At 36.4% G+C, this 21600-nt stretch overlaps 1 protein-coding gene across 11 annotated transcripts in view; it reads left to right on the top strand.

The window, feature by feature from the left end:
• The window catches only part of rapgef6 (Rap guanine nucleotide exchange factor (GEF) 6), an 87297-nt gene that overhangs the window by 22283 nt on the left and 43414 nt on the right, over window positions 1-21600 (top strand). For 9 of the 11 annotated variants that reach the window (XM_051092790.1, XM_051092780.1, XM_051092789.1 and 6 more), the window contains one exon: window positions 7028-7150. In XM_051092790.1, coding sequence (XP_050948747.1) covers window positions 7028-7150 — 123 coding nt within the window. Of the gene's footprint in view, window positions 1-7027; window positions 7151-7357; window positions 7502-17116; window positions 17633-21600 lie in introns of those variants that run through there. The other 2 variants (XM_051092787.1, XM_051092786.1) reach the window with 2 other exon arrangements.

The following is a 21600-nucleotide window of genomic DNA, read 5'->3' as shown; positions in this document are numbered from 1 at the left end:
CTCTCTCATTGGCTGTCCTGAAGTGAAGCATCTGTTGACTCAGGATGTAGATGAAGGTCCACGTGCATCAGAGATCAGAGTGTATATTCCACAGGACTAGACAGGAAATGTGCCATCATTTTGTATGACGTCACTCTCCAGAGTGGGATATCAGCATTATTCTGCGCTTTACCAGGCTTACTCATCAGCTGATCAGTTACTTTTAAAAGTAATGCATTGCAATACTGTGTTACTTAATTCCATAATTTTTATGGAAAGTAATGCATTATGTTGCTTTTGCACTTTTTTGTCACCTGGGCTGGGGTTGCTTATCTATTTTTAATAACAAAAAAGATAAAACTTATTTTTTTGGCAACTGTAAACGCCCTTTCACACCAGAAATGAAATTAATAAGCCTCCGGCAGAAGGAAGTGCTTCTGACTCTGCATTTCACTCACAATTTCTCTGAACATGGGAACAGGAGACATTTCAGTGAATAAATGGGAAAACAAAGTAACTTATTTACAAAAGTAACTTTTTTTAAAATCAAAAGTAATGCGTTACTTTACTAGTTACTTGAAAAAGTCATCTGATTACGTGACTCACATTACTTCTATTGCATTACCCTCAACACTGCAGTTGATAGACATCATTCCACTATTGTTTTTATAAAGGTAAATATAGGTAAACCTCTGGTTACGTCACATTCAGATTATAAATGAGGAAGTGCTTGTGAGGTGGTTAAACATTATCAGTGTAATGGTATTAATATGCACATTTCTCGTCAATCACCACCCTCTGCCATTGAGAACAGTGACACCAATAAGCCATGGTTAGGCTGAATACCATGAGCATAAATCAGCAGCCTACAGAACACATACACATACAAATTTTGCCTGTAGTTTAAAAAATAAACTAATTAGCAATAGCACAAATAGTACATCTGAACAAAGTTTAAAGTTTGAAGCACTTGATATAAAACACGCAGAGTCAGAAATGAATGGTCTTTGAGCAAAAATGACATCAAAACGAACAAAAATGCCCCACAGATTTAAAATAATGATTAAGTAAAATTTATTACGGCTGTCACAATTAAAGTGTTTGCAGCGTTGAGCATTATAATCAATCACACATGTTTCTGTTGAGCTTATGAACGCAATGTCCAATCAGAGGTTCAAATTTGAGTTTTTTTGATTTGTCACCGCGGTGAACATCAGAGTTGACTGAATTCTGAATCTGCGTAAACAAATTACAGAAAATATGTAAATGAGAGACTGATTTTACAGCCTCAGTGATTATAACGGGAGTTATGTTGCATAACTCACCTTAGGCTGAAGTCATGCAGCGTTTCAGTGTTTCTCTGCTTGCTTTCCTTTAGATAATTTGTTCCCAATTTGAATAACCATTTTGTTTTTTATGCTACAGAAATAACTCATTTGAAATCTTGATTTCTTAATTCGTAAAAAGCAATAAACAATTTTCAGCAAGTTCTTAGCTTGTTTTCCCTAGTGAAAAATAACTACTAAAAATGTATTTCATGCTAAGTATACTACGAATGCATTTACAAAATATGTACTTAATAAAAATACCCTGCAACTGTACTTTTAGTATACTAAACTGGTATATTTAAGTTAAATTGGAACAACTAATTTTGTACTTAATGCACTTTAACGCCTGAAGCACAACTGCGCCAACACAACATTGATTTTGTCATGATATTGCAGCTTCACAGCTTGAGTTCCTGTGTTTTTTTTCATTTGTAGGCTATTTGCATTATTATACTGTACAAGAACATGAGTAGCATTAAACAGTCTGTATAAATAAACAATATCCACCTTTGCAGATGGCTGGGAAAAAAAGGTTTGGTAACAGTCTATAGCAGGGTCATTTACATCAGGGTTTTACATTTGTGTAAAAAAAAAAAATCTTTTGCCTACATCGTGTCTGCACGGTGTGGTTTACGATGAGGGAATTCACAAGCGTGCACACTCATCACAGCTCCGGCATTTTAACTAATGTGCTGACTAATCTTATCGCCTCTGACTGGCCAGTGCCATTCCTAAGTTCAACAGAAATGCATCTGATTGGTTATAAGGCTCAACGCTGCACAAGAAAAGCATGTAAAAGAAATCTGAATCTAGAAGTAATTCCGCAAAAGGTCACTTTTCATTCATTTTCACATTTCATTGTAATTGTGACAGCTGTAATACATTGTTTAATTGTGCAGGGGATTTTTGCCCTTTTGTCTTGAATTTATGGGGCATTTTTGTTCATTTAGGTGGCATTTTTGCCATATTTCCCATTAATTTCCGCCTCTGGTCTATGGTATTATGATTGAAGTAAAAAGATTTTCTATAAGAATGTCTAACATTACACCTCTATTTGTTTTAAGCGAATCATTTGATTGGACAATGTGTTTTATGTAACAGCACTGTAACGTTTCCCTGTCTGTCTGCGTCCCCTGCTGCTTTTTCCTCATAAGTATATTGTCATATATATATTTTTTTACAGCTAGTTTACCCATCTCTCTGACACACACTTTGAACACTGAGATGCGTCTTTTCTGTCATCTGTCCCCTGGATGCTTAAAGCTGCATGTCACATTAATGGCGTGATGGATGACCGTTCTGCTCCGACATGACAACCCGTCTCTGTCTCTTCACTCCATGCACCTCCATATCTGCCGTCTTCTGTTTAAAGGAGGATCCACACTCATAAGTGACTGATCTGACAGATTACAGTCCTCATGTGAAGCGCACAAGACTAATGGCACATTAATTTAACAAGTATTAACGCCCTCAGCACACAAACACACGTATTGAACGGATAGTCAATTTTTTATAAATACATTTCGGTGGAAACATCAGCATTCTCTCCACTCATCCACCATGTAGCATGGATTTTCTTGCAGTGCATTCTGGGATTGCCTTTTCCATTTATTAATTTAAAAGATGCTTTTATCCCAAGTGACTTACAAACGAGGAACAGCACAAGCATGCGTGTGATGGTGTAGAGTGTGGCCTAAGTGAGTTACGTTAAGAGACAGCTTAACGTTTCTGCCGACCACTTCACGTCACCCTCACCCATGAGGCCTGGAAGTGCTGCCTAGGTACATTAGGGTTTGAACAGAGCTGACACACACTTTAATTACACCAAGTCACTAGATGAAGAAGCTTTGCTTCATTTTGCTGTCTGTTGTTATGTTGCATGCACAGTTGAGCGAATTCAGTGCGATTTTATGATTAAAAACAATGGCAGCTGTGATTGCCAGAATTTTACATTTTAAGTTTTACTTTCATAACATACTGACAAGCACCAAAATCATGCAAAACACCATCATGGTAGCACACAACACTCGATAATGCAATAAACATTAGTTTAGCAACATAAGATGTACTGATGAGAACTGATAAGAAAAAAAAAAAACAGAACAAAACAAAAAAACAACAAAGTCATTTCAGTGAGAAACTAATACATTTTTACCATAGCATTTTAACATTTTCAGCTGTTAAAATTATGTTTTTTTTCTACTGGCCTTTAAATGGTGTTAATCAGAGCAAGAAGTCTTAAAGTGCCCCTATTATTCCATTTTAAAGGTTGCTAATATTGTTTTAATAGACTCCCAAAACAGGTTTACATGTATGCAAGGTCAAAAAACACTTCAGTTTTTTCCAAAAATAGATTTAATTTTACCCCATTTCTAAATGATTCCTAAACGACTCGTGCGAAGCAGTTCGAAGAATCAGTCTCTCTAAACCCCTCCTTTCCGTGAGCCCTCACTGCGGTGATTGGTCAGATGGCGCAGGCCTTCATGATTGGCCTACAGCGTACAGCGTGTCGGAAAACGAAACGCCTATTGCCATAACTGACTGACAGCCCTGGATACTTGTCAATACATAGAAAAGATGACATCGATTTTACCATAACAATTCCAGCCAGAGTCTGACGATGAAACGGTTTAAGCGGCTGATCGACAAGTTGGCACGGTCTACCGTGGAAAGTGCTTGCAATTTGCTTATGTAAGCGAACCGGGCACACCTCTATGTTGTAAACTTCAACATTGTATGATGCGTTAAGCGGCTTTCACACCGAACGCGGAAAGCGCTGCGCTGGCCGCTGGGTTCAGTGCAGCCCTTCAGAGCGCAGCGGCAAAAGTTTATTTGAACAACACATTTGAACTTTGTCCGCGGCGTGCGCGCTCCGCTGCGCGTCCGCTTTGGTTGAGACCGAAACAAGCCGTCCTCGCGCGGCAAAAGGCATTGAAACGAATGGGTTTCATAGCACAGCGCTTTCCGCATTCGGTGTGAAAGCCGCTTCGTGCGCCATCCTTTATCATCACATAAACTAATGAGACAGACAGACAGTCAAGCTGCATCAATCTCAAATTGTCAGACTACAGTGGGTCCACAGCTGAACAACAGAACTACACAATCGTGATTTAGCCGGTTAGCATGATATGTGCAGGGTTGTTACACAATATAACATACACAACTACGTATTTTGAACGATCGCTAGAAAATACAATCTTTGTAGATTCATCATCTTTTGGAAGTGAATATAAAACAGTTTTACTCACAGGGTATGATACAGTGTCTTCCGTATAATGTACATGTAAATTTCCATGTGACGTAAACCCCATGGATATTATGCAAATCTGTTACTTCGTGACGTGTGGCCGTAACAGAAAAAGATTTGAAATCCTGACGACTCGTTTAGGCAAATGTGAGTCGACTCTTTTTTTTGATAGACAATAACTTTATGTATCGTGCACTGTCAGCTTCACAACTTTGCAGATAGTTTATGTTCACATACAGCTACATGACACACTGCATGAAAGATCATATTTGAAAACGCATAATAGGGGCACTTTAATTATTGCATGCACAAAAAATGAATATCTTCCTCCATATTCTTGTACTCTAAACATCCTTAAATCAAGAAGCATTTACTGGAGATGGAAAATGAACATACGCCTTGTTTTCTGAGAAACTGAACAAAAATAAGTGAGTTTATGCTTAAAACAAGAACAAATGTGTGTCAGTGGGAAATGAAAACGTGTTTTTCTTTGAATTAAGTTGAACCCATTGGTAAATATTTGTTCTTGTTTTAATCATAAACTGACCTTTAACCAGTTTCACAGACAACAAGACGGCTTCCGTCTTTTTGCTTCTTAAGTAGTGTTTATTGATTTAAAAGTGTTAAGAGATTAGCAATAGAAAACAAGACAAAAATACTGAGCAGGAACAGCACTTTTTGTTTTTACTGTATCAGAAAATACATTTCCATATTACAGTTCTAGTTTTTTTCTCAAAATGTGGTGAAAATTTCAGTCTGTAGGAAGTCAAATTTTGAAGTGTTGTTAAAGGAGTAGTTCACTTCCAGAACAAAAATGTACAGATAATTTACTCACTCTCTTGTCGTCCAAGATGTTCATGTCATTTTTTCTTCAGTCATGAAGAAATTATGTTTTTTTCTCTCCATATAGTGGAATTCTATGGTGCCCTTGAGTTTAAACTTCCAAAATGTAGTTTTAATGCAGCTTCAAAGGGCTCTAAATGATCCCAGCTAAGAAAGAAGGGTCTTATCTAGCAAAACGATTGGTCATTCTACACAAAACTTTGTGTAGCACAGGCTCTGGGATGCGCCTCCACGTTTTGTTCTTGAACAATTAGTTCATTTTGAACGAATCTTTAATGTGACCCGGGAAGAACGAGTCGTATCGGGGGAGTGATTCGTTCAGTCGCGCATACACAACATCCTATTAGGTTCTGTACTGGAATTAGTTAAATTAGTTAGTTTCGAGTCTTCGGGTTTTTCGAGTCGTTCGTTCATCTTATGGGGATGCTTCACGTGATGCTGATTTTGCTAAAATGAACAAAATGACTCGAAAAAAAATGTTGCTGAACGAGACTCAAAGGTCAGAGTCGGTAAAGTGATCTGAACTTCCCATCACTACTATGAATCTTGTCTTCAAATCACCACAAGTTCATCGTCTGTGTACTCCGGCTCAAAAAGGAGTATGTCGAAAAACTCCATGTTATTTTCTCCTACAACTTCAGAATCGTCCAGCGTCATTGTACCTTTTTTGTTTGTAAACAGCGTTTGACTTACTTGTATTTTCTTAGTCTTTGCGTGTTTGCTTTGTAAACACTGGGTCTGTAGATTCCGCATGACTTTTCAGTGTGATTTAATAGTATGTGAACGTGCATCCCAGAGCCTGTGCTACACAAGCTTTTGTGCTTAAAAGTATACAAATTTTTATTTTCCCAAAAACAATGACCAATCGTTTCGCTGGATAAGACTCGTCTTCCTTGGCTGGGATCGTTTAGAGCCCTTTAAAGCTGCATTTAAACTTTCAAAAGTTCAAAATCAGGGCACCAATGAAGTCCATTATATGGAGAAAAGTCCTGAAATGTCTTCTTCAAAAAACATAATTTCTTCACGACTGAAGACAGAAAGACATGAACATCTTGGATGACAAGGGGGTGAGTAAATTATTTGTTGTTCTGGAAGTGGACTTCTCCTTTAATGGTGAGAACTGGATCTTAAAATAAAGTTTGACCAATTGGTTTTAAAAAAGTCTTAAAAAAAACTGCATAAGCCCTAACAACACACAGCCTATGATATGATCTGTAAGTGTCAGCACTGACTCCCAGCATCCTCAGCTGCTGGACAGACTTCATATAGATTCACCGCAAACATGATCTTCAGTCACCCCACTAGTATGTGAAGTTGAACTCTGGCTATTTGCAGTTTCAAACATGCAGCACGCTATACAAAGGGCTCGCTAGAGACGTGTTGCTTATGCTCGCAGAGGATATTTGTGTATTTACGGCTTCCTGCAGGAAGCTGTGGCCTGACTGCAACTCTGCTGCGCGACGCTAGCTGACTTCGTCTCTCGAACACGACAAACCCCGCTTTCTTTCGTCCCGTATAGCATGTGAACGCCGTCCACATGAGTCTCCTGCGCCTCCACAGGCTCTCGGTGATCTGGAAGAACTGGGTGTTCAACCAGGATGCTGAAGTCTCTGAATCTGACTCTTTACAGGTGGAGAACGCCAGCGAGAGCGACGACGCGGCTCTACAGGGAAACTCGCGCCGACGCTTCCATAAGGTGGACGCCGGAGGAGAGCGGCAGCTGATCGAAGACGTCCCTGATGCCTCGGCCACGGTAAGACGCCACAGTCTTCAGTCAGACATGGGAATGATTTCTAGAGTAGCTCAGCAAACTTTGGTGCAGGAGATATTATGATTTTGAACGTCTCAGATCTGAGAAACGTCTCTAATGGGAGTGAAGTCAAGAGGGGAGTTTCTCCTCCTGATAGCATCAGTAGCTGTCAGTTAGACTTCTCAGTAATCTGTTGGACACACTCCTTAGTGTTGGGACATGAGGGTTTCGCCGTTATCTGCTGCTGGTCGTTTGTTAGCTGAGGCTCTGTAGTTTCCTGTGTAGACAGTGAGAGACCGTCATCTTGAATATGTGTTGTTGTTCTCTCTGTGCTGATGTCATGTTCTATAGCAGGTAAGCTGTTTGTTTTGGATTTACTTCATGCTCATCTCAACTGGTGCACATAAGCAGAGGTTTATTGAACATCCTAAGAAGAATATTAACCCTGTGAAGCTACTGTTATATTTGAAATGCAAGTTTCTAAGGCCTCTAAATGATCAGCACGATCACTGATTGTTGTTAAAACCTCACAATTTACTACATGCTTTCTGTCTGATTGAGAGTTGAAGGACATTTAGTGACATTTAGTGTACAAACGACCATCTTCAGCTCGTGCTTTTACTCATTTGTATGAAGTAAACTTAAGAATAACTTTAGTAATATTTCAAGATGAACACTTACTGGATTGAAGCAGCTTTGCTTTACTTGATTATCCAGACATCTCAAATATGATCAACACATCACCCTTGTAAAAAGGTAGGCCTAATAGATTTAAAATGCATTTATTTTTTACTAAGTATAGTTCAAGTCTATTAACATATTTGCTGACATATTGCTCAAGAATTAAGGATATAAAAATTGTAGTTTAACTTTATTTGGAATACTACTATTCGTGCACAATGCACATTTCTTAATATTAAGACTGAAATATGTTTTAATGTCACTATTGATGAAGATTGTGTCATCTTTTAATAATATCAGTCTTTAAATGCAAAATATTTAAAGTGTACCTAAAGTATACTTGTAATAGTTCCACTTCAGCACAATTAAATATACTTAAGAATATCTTGAGTTGGACTTTAGCACTACTTCCACACAATTAAAGTGCATTAAGTGCAAAATTAGTTGTTCCAGTTTAACAGAATTTAAATATACCAGTTTAGTATACTAAAAGTACAGCTGCAGGGTATTTTTATTACGTACATAAATACTATGTAAATGTGTTTGTAGTATACTTAGAAATAAATGTATTTTAAATACATTTGAGATTATTTTTTTTATCACTAGGGCAGGCTTTTGAGGAACATTTATTTGTTCTTCTCTTAATCATCATTGTATTGCATTGCATTATATGTTTTGATCTTCAAAATAAGCATTCAAATATCATCTTACTGAGACATTATTGGAGATATAGAATGTTGACTGATATTTATATCATTTTATGTAAGCATAAAGATCTCATTGATTCACATCAGCATTTGCACCACACTACAGTCATAAAAACCTGATGAATAAAATATTATAACTTTTTTTTTTTAAAGATTTTTTTAGATCTTGTCCAAAGGTTCGATGAACTGTTGCATTTCAAAATATGTTTTTGGCTTTACAGGGTTGTCTCAAGCACTGTAAATCACAAACATGTTTGTGATGAAGGGTTTCTGGGTAATGATAGGATCAGTGCTGAACTCTCGTGGTGGTTCTTTGAAAGCATGATGTTGTCTTCATGTCCTCTAGTCTAGTGGTTTGGCCATCTGAATGCAGAGTTTGTCTTTTAAACACTGTTAGAAAGATGGTTTTTCTCTGAATGATGGATGATGTTTATATCATGAAAAGGCTCCTCTGAATGTCCTGCTGCTTGCGTTTTTTTATTTGCATCACCACTGCAATGGTAAAGAAAAAGATAAATAAAAGTGAGAAACAAAAGGGGGAAATACTTGTACAAATCTTTAAAAAAAACATGCCAAACTCTTTTTATTATTATTAGTTTTATTTTCAAAAAAATAAAAAAAAATAAAATAATAATAATAAAATAAATAAATAACATAATTAATTGTACAGAGACAGTGATTTTTTCAATTTCAGTCTCTTTCCAAGCAACCCAGAACAGACTGCCTGAAGAAATTAATCAAAAAGTTACAATCCTAATGAATAAATAAGAACAAATTAAATGAAAATGATAGTAACAGTAAAAAAAAAAAAAAATTATACATACAAACTCAGACATATCATCTGATAGTTTATCTGTGTGAATAAATAATATGAAAATAAATAACTAATAAAGCAAATATTAAATTGGGTAAAAATATAATTCTTAAATGTTCTCTTTATTTTAAATGTTTTTATTTAAAAATTGTGAATGTAATGACTCTAACTATGTAAAGTGGATTTTTTTTTTTACATTGAATACATGCGTGTACATCTTAATCATTATTTTATTTTTTAATGATTATCTTAAATTCTTAATTCATAAATGCCAAACAGTTTTGGGAGAGTTGCACCAGATGACTTGCTGACCTCAACACACATTCATGAGAGTCTGCTGGTGTATTCTTCATGATAATATTAACATTATCCTTTTTTTTTTTTTTTTATTTATTTTTATTTTTTACAAAAAAAAAATCACAATCATCACAGTAGAGTTATATTCAGTCTGCTGAGTAAATGAATACATAGGACATGGTTGTGTGTGTTACTGAAGGCTCAGTTATTATGTAAAGTGATCAGCAATAAAAAAAAAAAAAAAACACAGGAACGAAAACAAGAGGCAGGTTTGTGGTGTTGTGTTTCCTGTCAGTCTGCAAGACGTCTAGGCCATCATTTGACAGTCAAGGCTCAATGATTCACCAGGCTTCTGCAATCAGAAGTTCATGCTGACGTGCTGTTGCATGTTTCTCCAGAGTCTCTTACTCCATTTCTCATGAAGAGCTCAAGGTGTTTCCTGAAGTTAAAAGTTCAGAAGTCTGCAGAGACAACTGTAAAAAGTGTAAGCTTCCTGAAAAGTGTAAACACCAGTTGCATGCTAGGAAACCTGTTCATTATGACTACATTTGCACTGCAAGGCTTAATACACATCTGATCTTCTGACCATACAGGACTGTATTTGTTGTCTTGTCTGTTCACTTTATTCAAAATAGAAATTGTTACTCTATAGAAATATCACTAACATTCAAAAGACTGGGGTCAGTACATTTTTCTTTTTTTTTTAAGAAATTAATATTTTTATTTAGCAAGGATGTGTAAAATTGATAAAAAGTGAATGCAAAGACTTTTATTAATCAAAGAATTGTGAAAAAATTACCACAGGATTTAAAAAAAAAAAAAAAAAAATTAAGTGGAACAATTGTTTCCAACAATGATCATGTGACACTTAAGACAGGAGTAATGATGATGAAAACTGAGCTTTGATCACAGGAATAAATTACACTTTACAGTATATTAAAATAGGAAACTGTTATTTTAAATCGCAATAATATTTTACAATATTACAGCTTTTTTTCAGTATTTTTGATCAAATAAATGCAGCCTTTATGAGCATAAGAGACTGCTTTAAAAACATTAAAAATCTTACTGATCCCAAACTTTTGAGTGGCAGTGTATGTGTTCAGATGTCAGATTTCTATATCAGATACAGAGATGGAAGTGGCTCAGAATCGTATTTTTGTGTTCACACACATGCATTAACATCCAAACTGTGTCAGATGTGAGTTTGTGGCAGTGTTGGTGTTGAGCTGTAGCAGTGATAGTGCAGTGTGTCATGGCTGCATCGTTCACATATGACTAACGCTTGTGCTCATCGTCGCTAGGGATTCTCTATTCCACTGTAACCTTCTGTCCTTGACCCCCAGCGTTATGGTGTCATCATGACTATGCTGCCTCTCACACAGAACGCGTCTTTGCATCTAAAAACGTGAGATGTAGTGCTCAGGAATGGTTTTTAAAAAAGTGCAGCACAGAACATGAGGGTTTGCACTTTTAAAACATGAAGGAATAATGGAAATAACAGAAAACAGCCAAACAGCAGAAGAGATAGCTACTGTTTTTGAATATATAGAAATGTTATATAATCCAGGGTATCTGGCAACTATAAGTGCCTCCTCCTTAGCCATGTTGCTGTAAAAATAAAACCGTTGCCATGCTAACTTGCTACTGTAAACAAAAGCTTGCAATGCTTGCCCCGCCTCCGGGTTCCTCTGATTGGTCCACTGTTTTGGAACCAACGTCATACAGTGGCTAACGTCACTGTATGAGACAGTTTCAACGGCCACTCACCATTGTACATGTGTTGTAATAACATTATCTGTATAAAAACATAATTTACATACAATTATGAAATTACTTGCACTAGTGTTCAAAAGCCTAAAAAGATTTTTAGTGTTTTTTTAAAAATAGTCTCTTATGCTCATCAAGGCTGCATTTATTTGATCAGAATACAGAAAAAAACAGTAATGTTACAAAATATTTTTGGAATTTAAAATGACAGATTTCTATTTTAATATATTTTGAACTGTAATTTATTTCTGTGATGTAAAGCTGAATTTTCAGCATCATTACTGTAGTCTTCAGTTTCACATGATCCTTCAGAAATCATTCTGATATGCTGATTTATTATTAATGTTGGTAACAGTTGTACTGCTTCTTTCTTTCTTTCTTTCTTTCTTTTTCTTTTTTAGAACGTGATACTTTTTCAGGATTCTTTGATGAATAAATTGTATTAATGTGTTTAAAATCTGTACTACCGTTCAAAAAATATGGTGTCAGTAAATGTTTTTCTTCCTTTCTTTCTTTTTTTTTGAAAGAAATTAATACTTTTATTCAGCAAGGATGTGTCAACTGATGACAAAGTGATAGTAAAGAGTTATATTGTTAGAAAACATTTCTATTACGAATAAATGCTGTTTTTAAACAAAAAAAAAACATTAAAAATCCTGAAAAAGTATTACAGTTTACAAAAAAATATAAAGCAGAATGACTGTTTCAAACATTGCTAATAAATCGGCATATTAGAATGATTTCTGAAGGATCATGTGTCACTGAAGACTGCAGTAATGATGCTGAAAATTCAGCTTTGCATCACAGAAATAAATTATATTTTAAAATATATTAAAATATAAAACCAATATTTTAAATTGCAATAATATTTCACAATTTTACAATTTTTTCTGTATTTTTGATTGCATAAAAGCAGCCTTTGATGAACATGAGAGACTTTAAAAAAAAACATTAATTGTAATAAGCTTCTTTTCTCATGAAGCACATGCATTGAGCGGCCTCACAGCGCATGCTCATGAAACACTTTATCAATATGCTAATAATCAGAGCGCTTTGAACCAGTTTCTGCTCACAACTAGAAGGCATTTTAATGGCATTTTCCACTTTTAGTGCTCCAGTTTATGGAATCTCAATGCAATTATAAAACGCTTGTCGATGCATCAGTTGGTATTTTCAGTGCCGCTTTTTATGTACATGTGACTCTGCCAGAACAAGCAGGTTTTAATATCCTTGTATCTGAGGCGGCCCGCGGCTTTCCTTCTGTGTAATGAAGTCAGAGCGACCTTAAACTGTCAAGTAGTGCACGTCTTGTTTTCTGTGGCTGAGCCTGAGAATCAGTGTCGTAGCTTGGAAAAACCAGTGTGCTGCATGAGAGCGGCAGGAAGCTGGACATGGACGCGCGTGAGGGAGCATCTCTGCGGCTGCTGTTTGCGCTGGAGGTCTAAATTTAGAGGATGACATCATCCAGCTCGGCCTCGTGGGCCGCTTCATATTTTCATCCACTTACAGCAGAGGAGATCTCTCTTGATGGATGGTTTTCACTCTGCTCGCTGCGCTTCAGATCTCAGCACACTCTACAGGAAGCGTGCGTGTGTGAAGAGCTGGAAGAATAGCAGGAAGTGAAGTGAGAACCGTGCAAGACGGTGACTCCCTAGTACTGGACACTAAGTAGATTGTTCAAAAATAGTAATTTTCCCTGAAACACTAAAGGAGAAACTTGTTACAGTGTCCACACAAAATCATCATATCAGTAGTCCATACAACTCATGTGCTGTCTTTTTGCGAGGAAAAAAATTAAATTTAAGTAGCAGTGTCCAATTCTAGAAAGTTATTTCCTCAATTGATTGATTGATTATTTATTTATTTATTTATTTAAAATAAAATAAAATAAAATAAAATAAAATTAAATTAAATTAAATTAAATATATATTTTTTATTAATGTTTTGATCTGGTTCACAAAACCAGTTGATAAGTTTGACTACTCTCATAAACTCTCATGAATACCACGGATGTAAAAAAAAATAATAAAAAAAAAAAAAAATAAAAATAAATTAATTAATTAATAAATAAATAAAAATTCCAAACAATAGCTCATTGTCTTTGGCGGCTCAGTGTTGTTGTTGTTATTATTATTATTATTATCATCAATACACAAATCATTATTATTATTATTATTATTATTATTAGCAGATGATTATTAGCAAATAAAAACAATATTATTAATATTATTATTATTATTAACAAATTATGATTCATTCTACATTTATTAAAAAAATGGGAACAATGCACTTGTATGCAAACATCACACTCTTTATTTATTTAATGAATATTATTATTATTATTATTATTATCAATACACAAAACATTAATATTATTAACAAATTCCTATTCCTAACAAATTATTATTAACAAATAACTTAATTTGCTGCTAGCACATATTAACACACATTGTATATCAATACACAAATCATCATTATTATTATTATCAATACACAAATTATTTTTGTTATTATTAACAAATCATGATTCATTCTAAATTGATAAAAAAAATATTCGGGAACTATGCACTTTTATGCAAAAATCACACTTTATTTATTTATTATTTATCATTTAATTACATTTTTAAATAAATATTATTATTTTATATTATTTTATTATGATTATTATTATCAATACACAAATCATTAATATTATTATTAACAAATGATTATTAATCAAAAAACAATAAAAGTTAACAAAAACATTATTATTATAAATAATAATAATTATTATTTTTAATTACAAATCATGATTCATTCTAAGTTTATAAGAAAATGTAGGAACAATGCACACATCTGCACATATAATTGTAAAATGAAATCTCAATAAAAGATTTTTATTTCTTATAACTTTTATCACATACAGAAAAAGCTGCACAGCTGGCTAATGAGAGCTCTGTAATCTGGGTCTGTGTCTGGTTTTGAGGACGGAACACCTGGTTTTGCTGGATGATCTTGCTGCAGCTCTGCAGAGAACATTCTGTGTTTGCTGAGAGTGATGAAAGACTGCAAAGGTTTTAACTCAAACTCATAATTCGTAACAGTAGAACGAGGCAAATAACAAATTTTGGTTCTCCAGTGCTTACAAATGACTAAGCTCCGGTGATTTTACTAAGCCCCAGAAGCTTTTAATGAATTGGTAAAACGGTTAACAAATTGATTCGTTAACTTCATTTGATTGTTTTTTCTAGTGAGCTGCTAGCACGTATTTTGACTGTGCTTGTGAGGTATTGTCCGGGTGGTCCGAGTCCCACCGGCTTGTCACTGTCAGTCTTCTGAAAGCTGCAGAGACAGTGAGAGCCGTGGGCATACAGACGCCCCTTCCCTCAGTGCGCTCTCATTAGTTAGTACCACAGACGCATTAATCAGCCGCGAGACGCCGCTGTCCTCCGGCACTGATGCGCTGTGTGTTTTAATGCTCCGTGCACACGAGTCAAGGCTTCTGAACCAGCAACCATGACACTCAACCTCTTACATACTCTCTCTCAGACAGGAAGTACATCCTGTCTGTCGTCTGTTTACACACTCTACAGCTGCACCGCAGGTCTGTTCATGCGCTCAGTAGACATGGCTAAAGCAGTATGATTTTTTAAAGAAGTCTTTTCTGCTCACCAAGCCTGCATTTATTTGATCCAAAGTACAGCAAAAACAGTAAAATTTTGAAATATTTTTACTATTTAAAACAACTGTTTTCTTTTCAAATATATTTTAAAATGTAATTTATTGCTGTGATCAAAGCTGAATTTTCAGCATCATTACTCCAGTCTTCAGTGTCACATGATCCTTCAGAAATAGTTCTAATATGCTGATTTGCTGTTCCAGAAACATTTGTTATTATTATTAGTATTTAAAACAGTTAAGTAAATTTTTTCAGGATTCTTTGATTAACAGAAAGATCTTTGGAAATTAATTAATAGTTTTATTTATTTATTTTAAATAGTTTTATTTTATTTTTATTTACGCCTTAAATTGATCAAAAGTGATGATAAAGACATTTATAAGATACAAAAGATTTCTATTTCAGGTAAATTCTGTTCTTCTGAACTTTCTATTAATCAAAGAAACCTTAAAAAATTCAATTCAAACGTTTTTAACATAATAATAATAAATGTTTTTTTGAGCAAAATAATGGAATGATTTTTGAAGGATCTTGTGACTGGAGTAATGATGCTAAAAATTCAGCTTTGAAACCACAGGAATAAATTACTTAAATTCAAATATATTCAAATAGGAAAAAAAGTTATTTAAAATAGTAAAAATATTTAAGAATGTTACTGTATTTACTGTACTTTGGATCAAATAAATGCAGGCTTTTTTTTAAAAAAACATTTACAGTCTTACTGTTCAAAAACTTTTGACTTGTAGTGTACAAAAGTTATTGCTTTTGACTGATTAATGGTCATGTAAGTTATTATATTGTCAGTTACACATTATGAATTATATTAAGCCTTCAAAAACACGTATTGCAGAGAGTAACATTGCATGTTAATAGTCTGAATATTATTGTTTTTCGATATATCAAATTCAATATATCAAATACTCATGGTGCAGTGTGTTTATTTTTTTTCTGAACATGCCCCTCACTGCCATTGGTCAGACAAACAGATAGTTCTGCCTTAAGCCCACCTCATTGGTTGAGACCGTATTACTGTGTCTGGCTGGTTGAGATGTTTTGATTGCTTTTTAATTGCATTTTTTATTAATCACATCTTTACTAAGCCTGTCTACATTTTTGCATGTATTATAATGTAGTAATGATTTATTTCTGTCTGAGTGTATGTGTGTGTGTGTTTTCTTATTTTATTAATGTCATAAATATGCTCTTCGTGCCTTATCTGGAGAAATATTTGCATCTGTTGCAGTTGAAAACAAGAAAAATATAAACCTGAGGTGTGTTGCATTAATCCTGTTTGCAAACACATTTAAAGTGAACTGCACCACCACTGCATTGCATGCCTTTTCTGTGCACGTTTACTGTTCCCGTTTGAATGCAGTTACATATTAAGTGTTCATGTCAAATAAATGTGACACGATACAGTGATGAAACCCTGCAGAAAAGCCGTCTTGGGGTTCCGCTCTCAAGACTTCCCCGTGCGTGCCGCGTCTCTGATTTTGATCTGTGCCTGAAGCGAACCAGACTGTGGGATGAGAAGCCGCTCAGAGGCAGCGCCTCGCTCACTCCTCGGGAAGCTCCATGTGCTGCGCTCCCATTGGCTGCCTCTGAAAGAGATGATGTCATGCTTGAGCTTCTGAGGCGAGCGGGCATGGGATTCAGACGCACTTCCCATTACATCTTCAGAGAAGCCGCAAGAGCTTCAGTGTGAAATGACATGCAGTGTGTCTTTTCCTCTGCAGAAATGCACCTTTGTCACGCTCACAAAAAAGCGCAACATATCACGGTGCACGTGCAGAAGGAATGCATTAGCATAACGAGCGGATTTCACCACCCGTCTCCCCCGTCAGTTATTTATGCACCCCGTCATTGTCATTTATGAACTGTGTTTGCGCACAGTAGAGTTTACAGAAGACGCTGGCTGTTTTCTAATCAATAAAGACGCTCGCGTTTCCTCTCCTCTCCTCCGCGCGGCCAATCGCTCTAATGCAGTCCCCCCGTCCCACCCCACCCCTCCCAGCGCAGGTGATGTCATGCTTTTCTGCCGGGCTTCTCTCCGTGCCTCTCACTCCTAGACGCTCCGTCTTCAGTGGCAGAGCGTCCAATCGATGGACGTGTCTCGAGGGAGAGTCTCCGGCCGGGGATGCGCGCTCGGAGGCTGGATGAAGCAGTGGGACGAGCCCCAGAGCTGGATTCTGCCGTTCTCCCCAGGAAGCGTCTGCATCGGGTGCAGCGCGGGACAGGAAGGGTGCAGACGCGAGCATAGAGTTTTCTGGACTCCTGGAGTTGGGCTGATGTGAAGAGGAAGTTTGTGGAGTGTTGATGGCTCTGGATGGGATTCTGTAAATGTGTGCAGAATACATGATCTCTGATGACACGGATACTGCGTGATTCATTCCTTCTTTGACATCGCGGTGACATCCAGGTCGAGTGTTTATTCGTTTGGATTCTCAGAGGAACTTGCTCTTGCTTTTCTCTTTCGCTGGAAAGTTTCCCTCTGTTATTCGGAAATGGCTTTCCTCGTCCGTTGCTATGCCAACTGCTTGCAGCCGTGGTCCTCCAAAGTAAGTGATGTCATTATTGTGGTGTGTGTCGAATGCGTACGTTTGTGCTTTGCTCTGGATGTGCTTGCGGTTTTCTTTTCTTTCTTCATGCATCTGCTACCGGAGAAAATGGAAAGCATCTGAAAGATTATCTTCCTGATTCTCGAGACTCAAATGCGTCTTATTTCATCAAATATCCTGCATGCAGTGAATATCTGAATGGAGCTCATGGCACAGTTTCACCACTACAGACCATCAGTCAGATGTTATTACTGTATGTGAACGTTCGTGTCTGTAAGTGTGCCTTTCTAAGTGTTTCCCAAGCACTCTCCATCTGCCATTGTTCAGTCAAACTGATAGTCCCGCCCCCAACTCGTGTGATTGGCCCGCTCAAACAAAAAAAAAGATATTCTGAAAGCATCACAAATTTAAAACGTTTTGCTCATCAGGAAGTCAAGCTCACAGTGACTCACAGTGAACTTTAAACTATCCGAACGTCACGCAAAGCAATAAGAAAAACACTGGATTTGATTGGATGGTGAAAAGTGGGCGTGTCACACAGGAGTCGGAGTTATTACGTTATAGTGAATGATTATGAAGAATAACATGTGAAGTCAGATGTGTTTGTGCTCTGATGGGTTTATAGAGGAACTTTCTTTCCTCTGAGTCTCTGGGCTTCCCCACAAAAACCTGTTTCAACATGCGGTCAAGTCCAGAATTTACTAACACATGTTTGAGCTGTGTTCGCCGGACATATGTAGTCACTTCAGTGATGATTCATGACAGCAACCTGCTCTCGCCCTGATGCCGCTGCAGTGCAGCTCAAGACATTGTACTGGACATGAATGGAGTGTGACAGATGTGTCTGCGTGGTGTTTGTCTTCATTATGAAGCTCACAGGCATCTGTGCACATTCACACTTCACTCTGCTGTTACTCATTCTCTAGTAGTGTAAACACTGTGGCTGTTTTATGTGGTTTAAGTGTTTGGTAGGCTAGATCTAAAAAGAAAACTCTCTCATAATTCACTCACTCTTGTGTTGTCAGACCCGATGTACCTGCTTCCTTCTGTAATGCGCAGATGGAGTTTAGCAGAATATAAGGGAATTACAGTTTTCAGTCGCTTTCATTGTGTCTTTTTCATACCAGTCCCTCCGGTTTTCCGGATTGTGGAATACAACACAGTAGGAACAAAATGACACATTTTTATTGCAATCCTAACTAATTAGTGTTTAAAATAATTGTGAAAAAATGCAGTACTACCCTAGTGAAAAATACTAAAATGTATTTAAAATACATTTATTTCTTGCACTACAAGTACATTTACATATTATGTACTTAATAAAAAATGCCCTGCAACTGTACTTGTAGTATACTAAACTGGTATATTTAAAGTCTGCTAAATTAGAACAAATAATTTTGTACATAATGCACTTAAATTGTGCGGAAGTAGTGCTGAAGTCCAACTAAAGATATACTGAAATATATTTGATTGTAGTGGAACTTTTGCAAGTATAGTTTAAATATTTTGCATGTAAAGACCGATATTATTTAAAGACCATACAATCCTTATCAACGGTGACATTAAAACATATTTTAGGCTTAATACTAAGAAATGTGCATTGTGCACAAGTAGTACTCCAAATAAAGTTTAACTACAATTTTTATATCAATAAGTCTCGAGACTTGAACTATACTTAGCTTAAAATAAATGCATTTTAAATCTATTACTTTTTTACCTGTATACTTAAAGTTACTGACACATTTGCAAGAAAAAAACTAAACTAAAAAAAAAGCACTTTTTTCATTCCACTGTGTTGTTTTCTTCATAAACATGCACTAGACAAGTATCGTTGACCATTGCATTCATGTTTAAATACCATTTAAATTGTTCTAAAAAAACAATGGTCCATACTTGTGCCGAATGACACGTGACTGCCACATAAACACAGTCCGTTATGACTTAAATGAGTGTAAACAGTTGGGAGAAATCAGATATGTGCCATATATTAGATTTGTGCATTAGATTAGAACAGAAATAACTATATAGAAGTTCAATAAAAATTATAAAATCATAATATGGTAATGACTTATGATAGTGAATATGTGGTATCCAAATAAAGAAAATCCATAAAATTCTGCCACAAAAAAAAAAAAAAAAGGTGAATTCCTGGTGGGACTGTAATACAGTGAAAGTCTCTGGAGACTTACATTGTAAATCTGACTAACATCTATTACACTAAGGATTTATGGGTTTGAACAACATGAGGCTTGAGTGAACAGCGATCTGTTTAATTTAAGTAGTTCAAAGGTCACCTTATTTTCTAGCGCTAACGATACAATACATATCACTGTACGCATCGTGATTCCCCAAAGAGTTCATCATGATCAGAGTTTGCATAATTTTTTTCTCCTTATTCTGATTTGTTTCTGTTTGAATGCTGTACTCAAACATACATTTCTTTCCCTCTCCATTCGTGATTTACCGTTGATGTTCAGCAGCCTCATAACGTTCCAGTGATTGGAGCTCGGCTCGTGGCCTGCTGTGAAATGTCCGAGCTGGAAGATCTCCATCATTCATAATTCAGGAGCCGATAATTGGCCTTCAGCTTTGTGTCTCGGCTGCACTCTCCGGCTCCATTAATGTCCCGGGGTCTGGCCATCTTTGAACTTGGCAGCCAACCGCCTGGCAGTGTTATTAAAGCCCTACTGAAAGCTATTTTCCTCTCCATACTGTCCATGGACGAGTGTCAGTGTTTTAGTTCATGGATATCGGGTGCTCTCACGTCACCTTCTTAAGAAGATTAATATGAGTCTGCAGTGATAGTACGCTTTTAAAAAAACAAAGGTTTTTTATTGGCGTCAGTGGTTCCATGAAAACCTTTAACGTCCATGGAAACTTGAACATCGCACAGAAGGTTCTTTAAATGGTTCTTTTATTGCATTGCTGTGAAACCACCCTTAAAGAACCTTTATTTTGAAGAGTGTCTAGGGACACTGGACAGGACTGGGCTGTGCTTTGTGCCATGCAGATAACACGTTCAGACTCACTTTAAACCCTGCAGTTTTCATTCTATGTGCAAAAAGACTCGCTAGCTCTTTTTTATGGGTCACATTCAGATATGCTTGCATGCATTAGAAAAAAATATTCAGTTAAAGGTGACCAAGTATGCCCTTTTTAACAAGATGTAAAAAAAAGTCTCTGATGTCCTCAGCAGGTGTATGTAAAGTTTTAGCTCAAAACACCCAACAGATCATTTTTTATAGCTTGTTTTTATACCTTTTAGGGCATGAGCCAAAACGCATCGTTTTTGTGTTTGTCCCTTTAAATGCAAATGAGCTGGTGCTCCCGGCCCCCTCTTCAGAAGAGGGCGGAGCTTCAAGAGCCAGCAAAAGCAAAACAGGCCAATCTCATGCACTGAAAATGTCAGAAACTCTCATTAGTGATGTTCAGCCTTATATGTTCAAACTGGTTTAAAAGTCAGTCATCTGATGCATAATAAATGCGTGTTTATGTATAACACAGACGGGCAGCACAGTACAATAAAAATAACGACATAGCTGGTCTCATGGTGCAGACACGTGCTATCACAAACTTTATAAGTCCCACTTGTGATTATGAGCTTGACAAATTCAAACGGTCGATTTCACGCTGCTACATATGCAATTTTTAACTACCACATTCCTATTTACGATCATTCTGGTAGCATGCGAAGGCAGCATCAGTGAAAATAGGCAGAGAAAATGGTAGCTTTAGCAACATTAGCCTTACAGAGTGCAAAGAAGCACTTTCAGAAAGCAATTTGGAAAACAAATGCATGATACCTGCTTTTTCTGGAGCTGACTCTTGCACACAAAGTGTTGGTATTAATCCCTAAACATACAGGGAACTTTACAGTTCACCACTTGCATGATATTATTTTAGTATTATTAGATGCTATTATAGTTCTCACACAAAGTTACTATATACATTTACATATATGCATGTAG

The sequence above is a fragment of the Labeo rohita genome, chromosome 21 (genome assembly GCF_022985175.1).
Source record: "Labeo rohita strain BAU-BD-2019 chromosome 21, IGBB_LRoh.1.0, whole genome shotgun sequence".
NCBI classification, from domain to species: domain Eukaryota; kingdom Metazoa; phylum Chordata; class Actinopteri; order Cypriniformes; family Cyprinidae; genus Labeo; species Labeo rohita.
The sequence above is the reverse complement of the archived record's forward strand: the minus strand, read 5'-3'. Positions and strand labels throughout refer to the sequence as shown.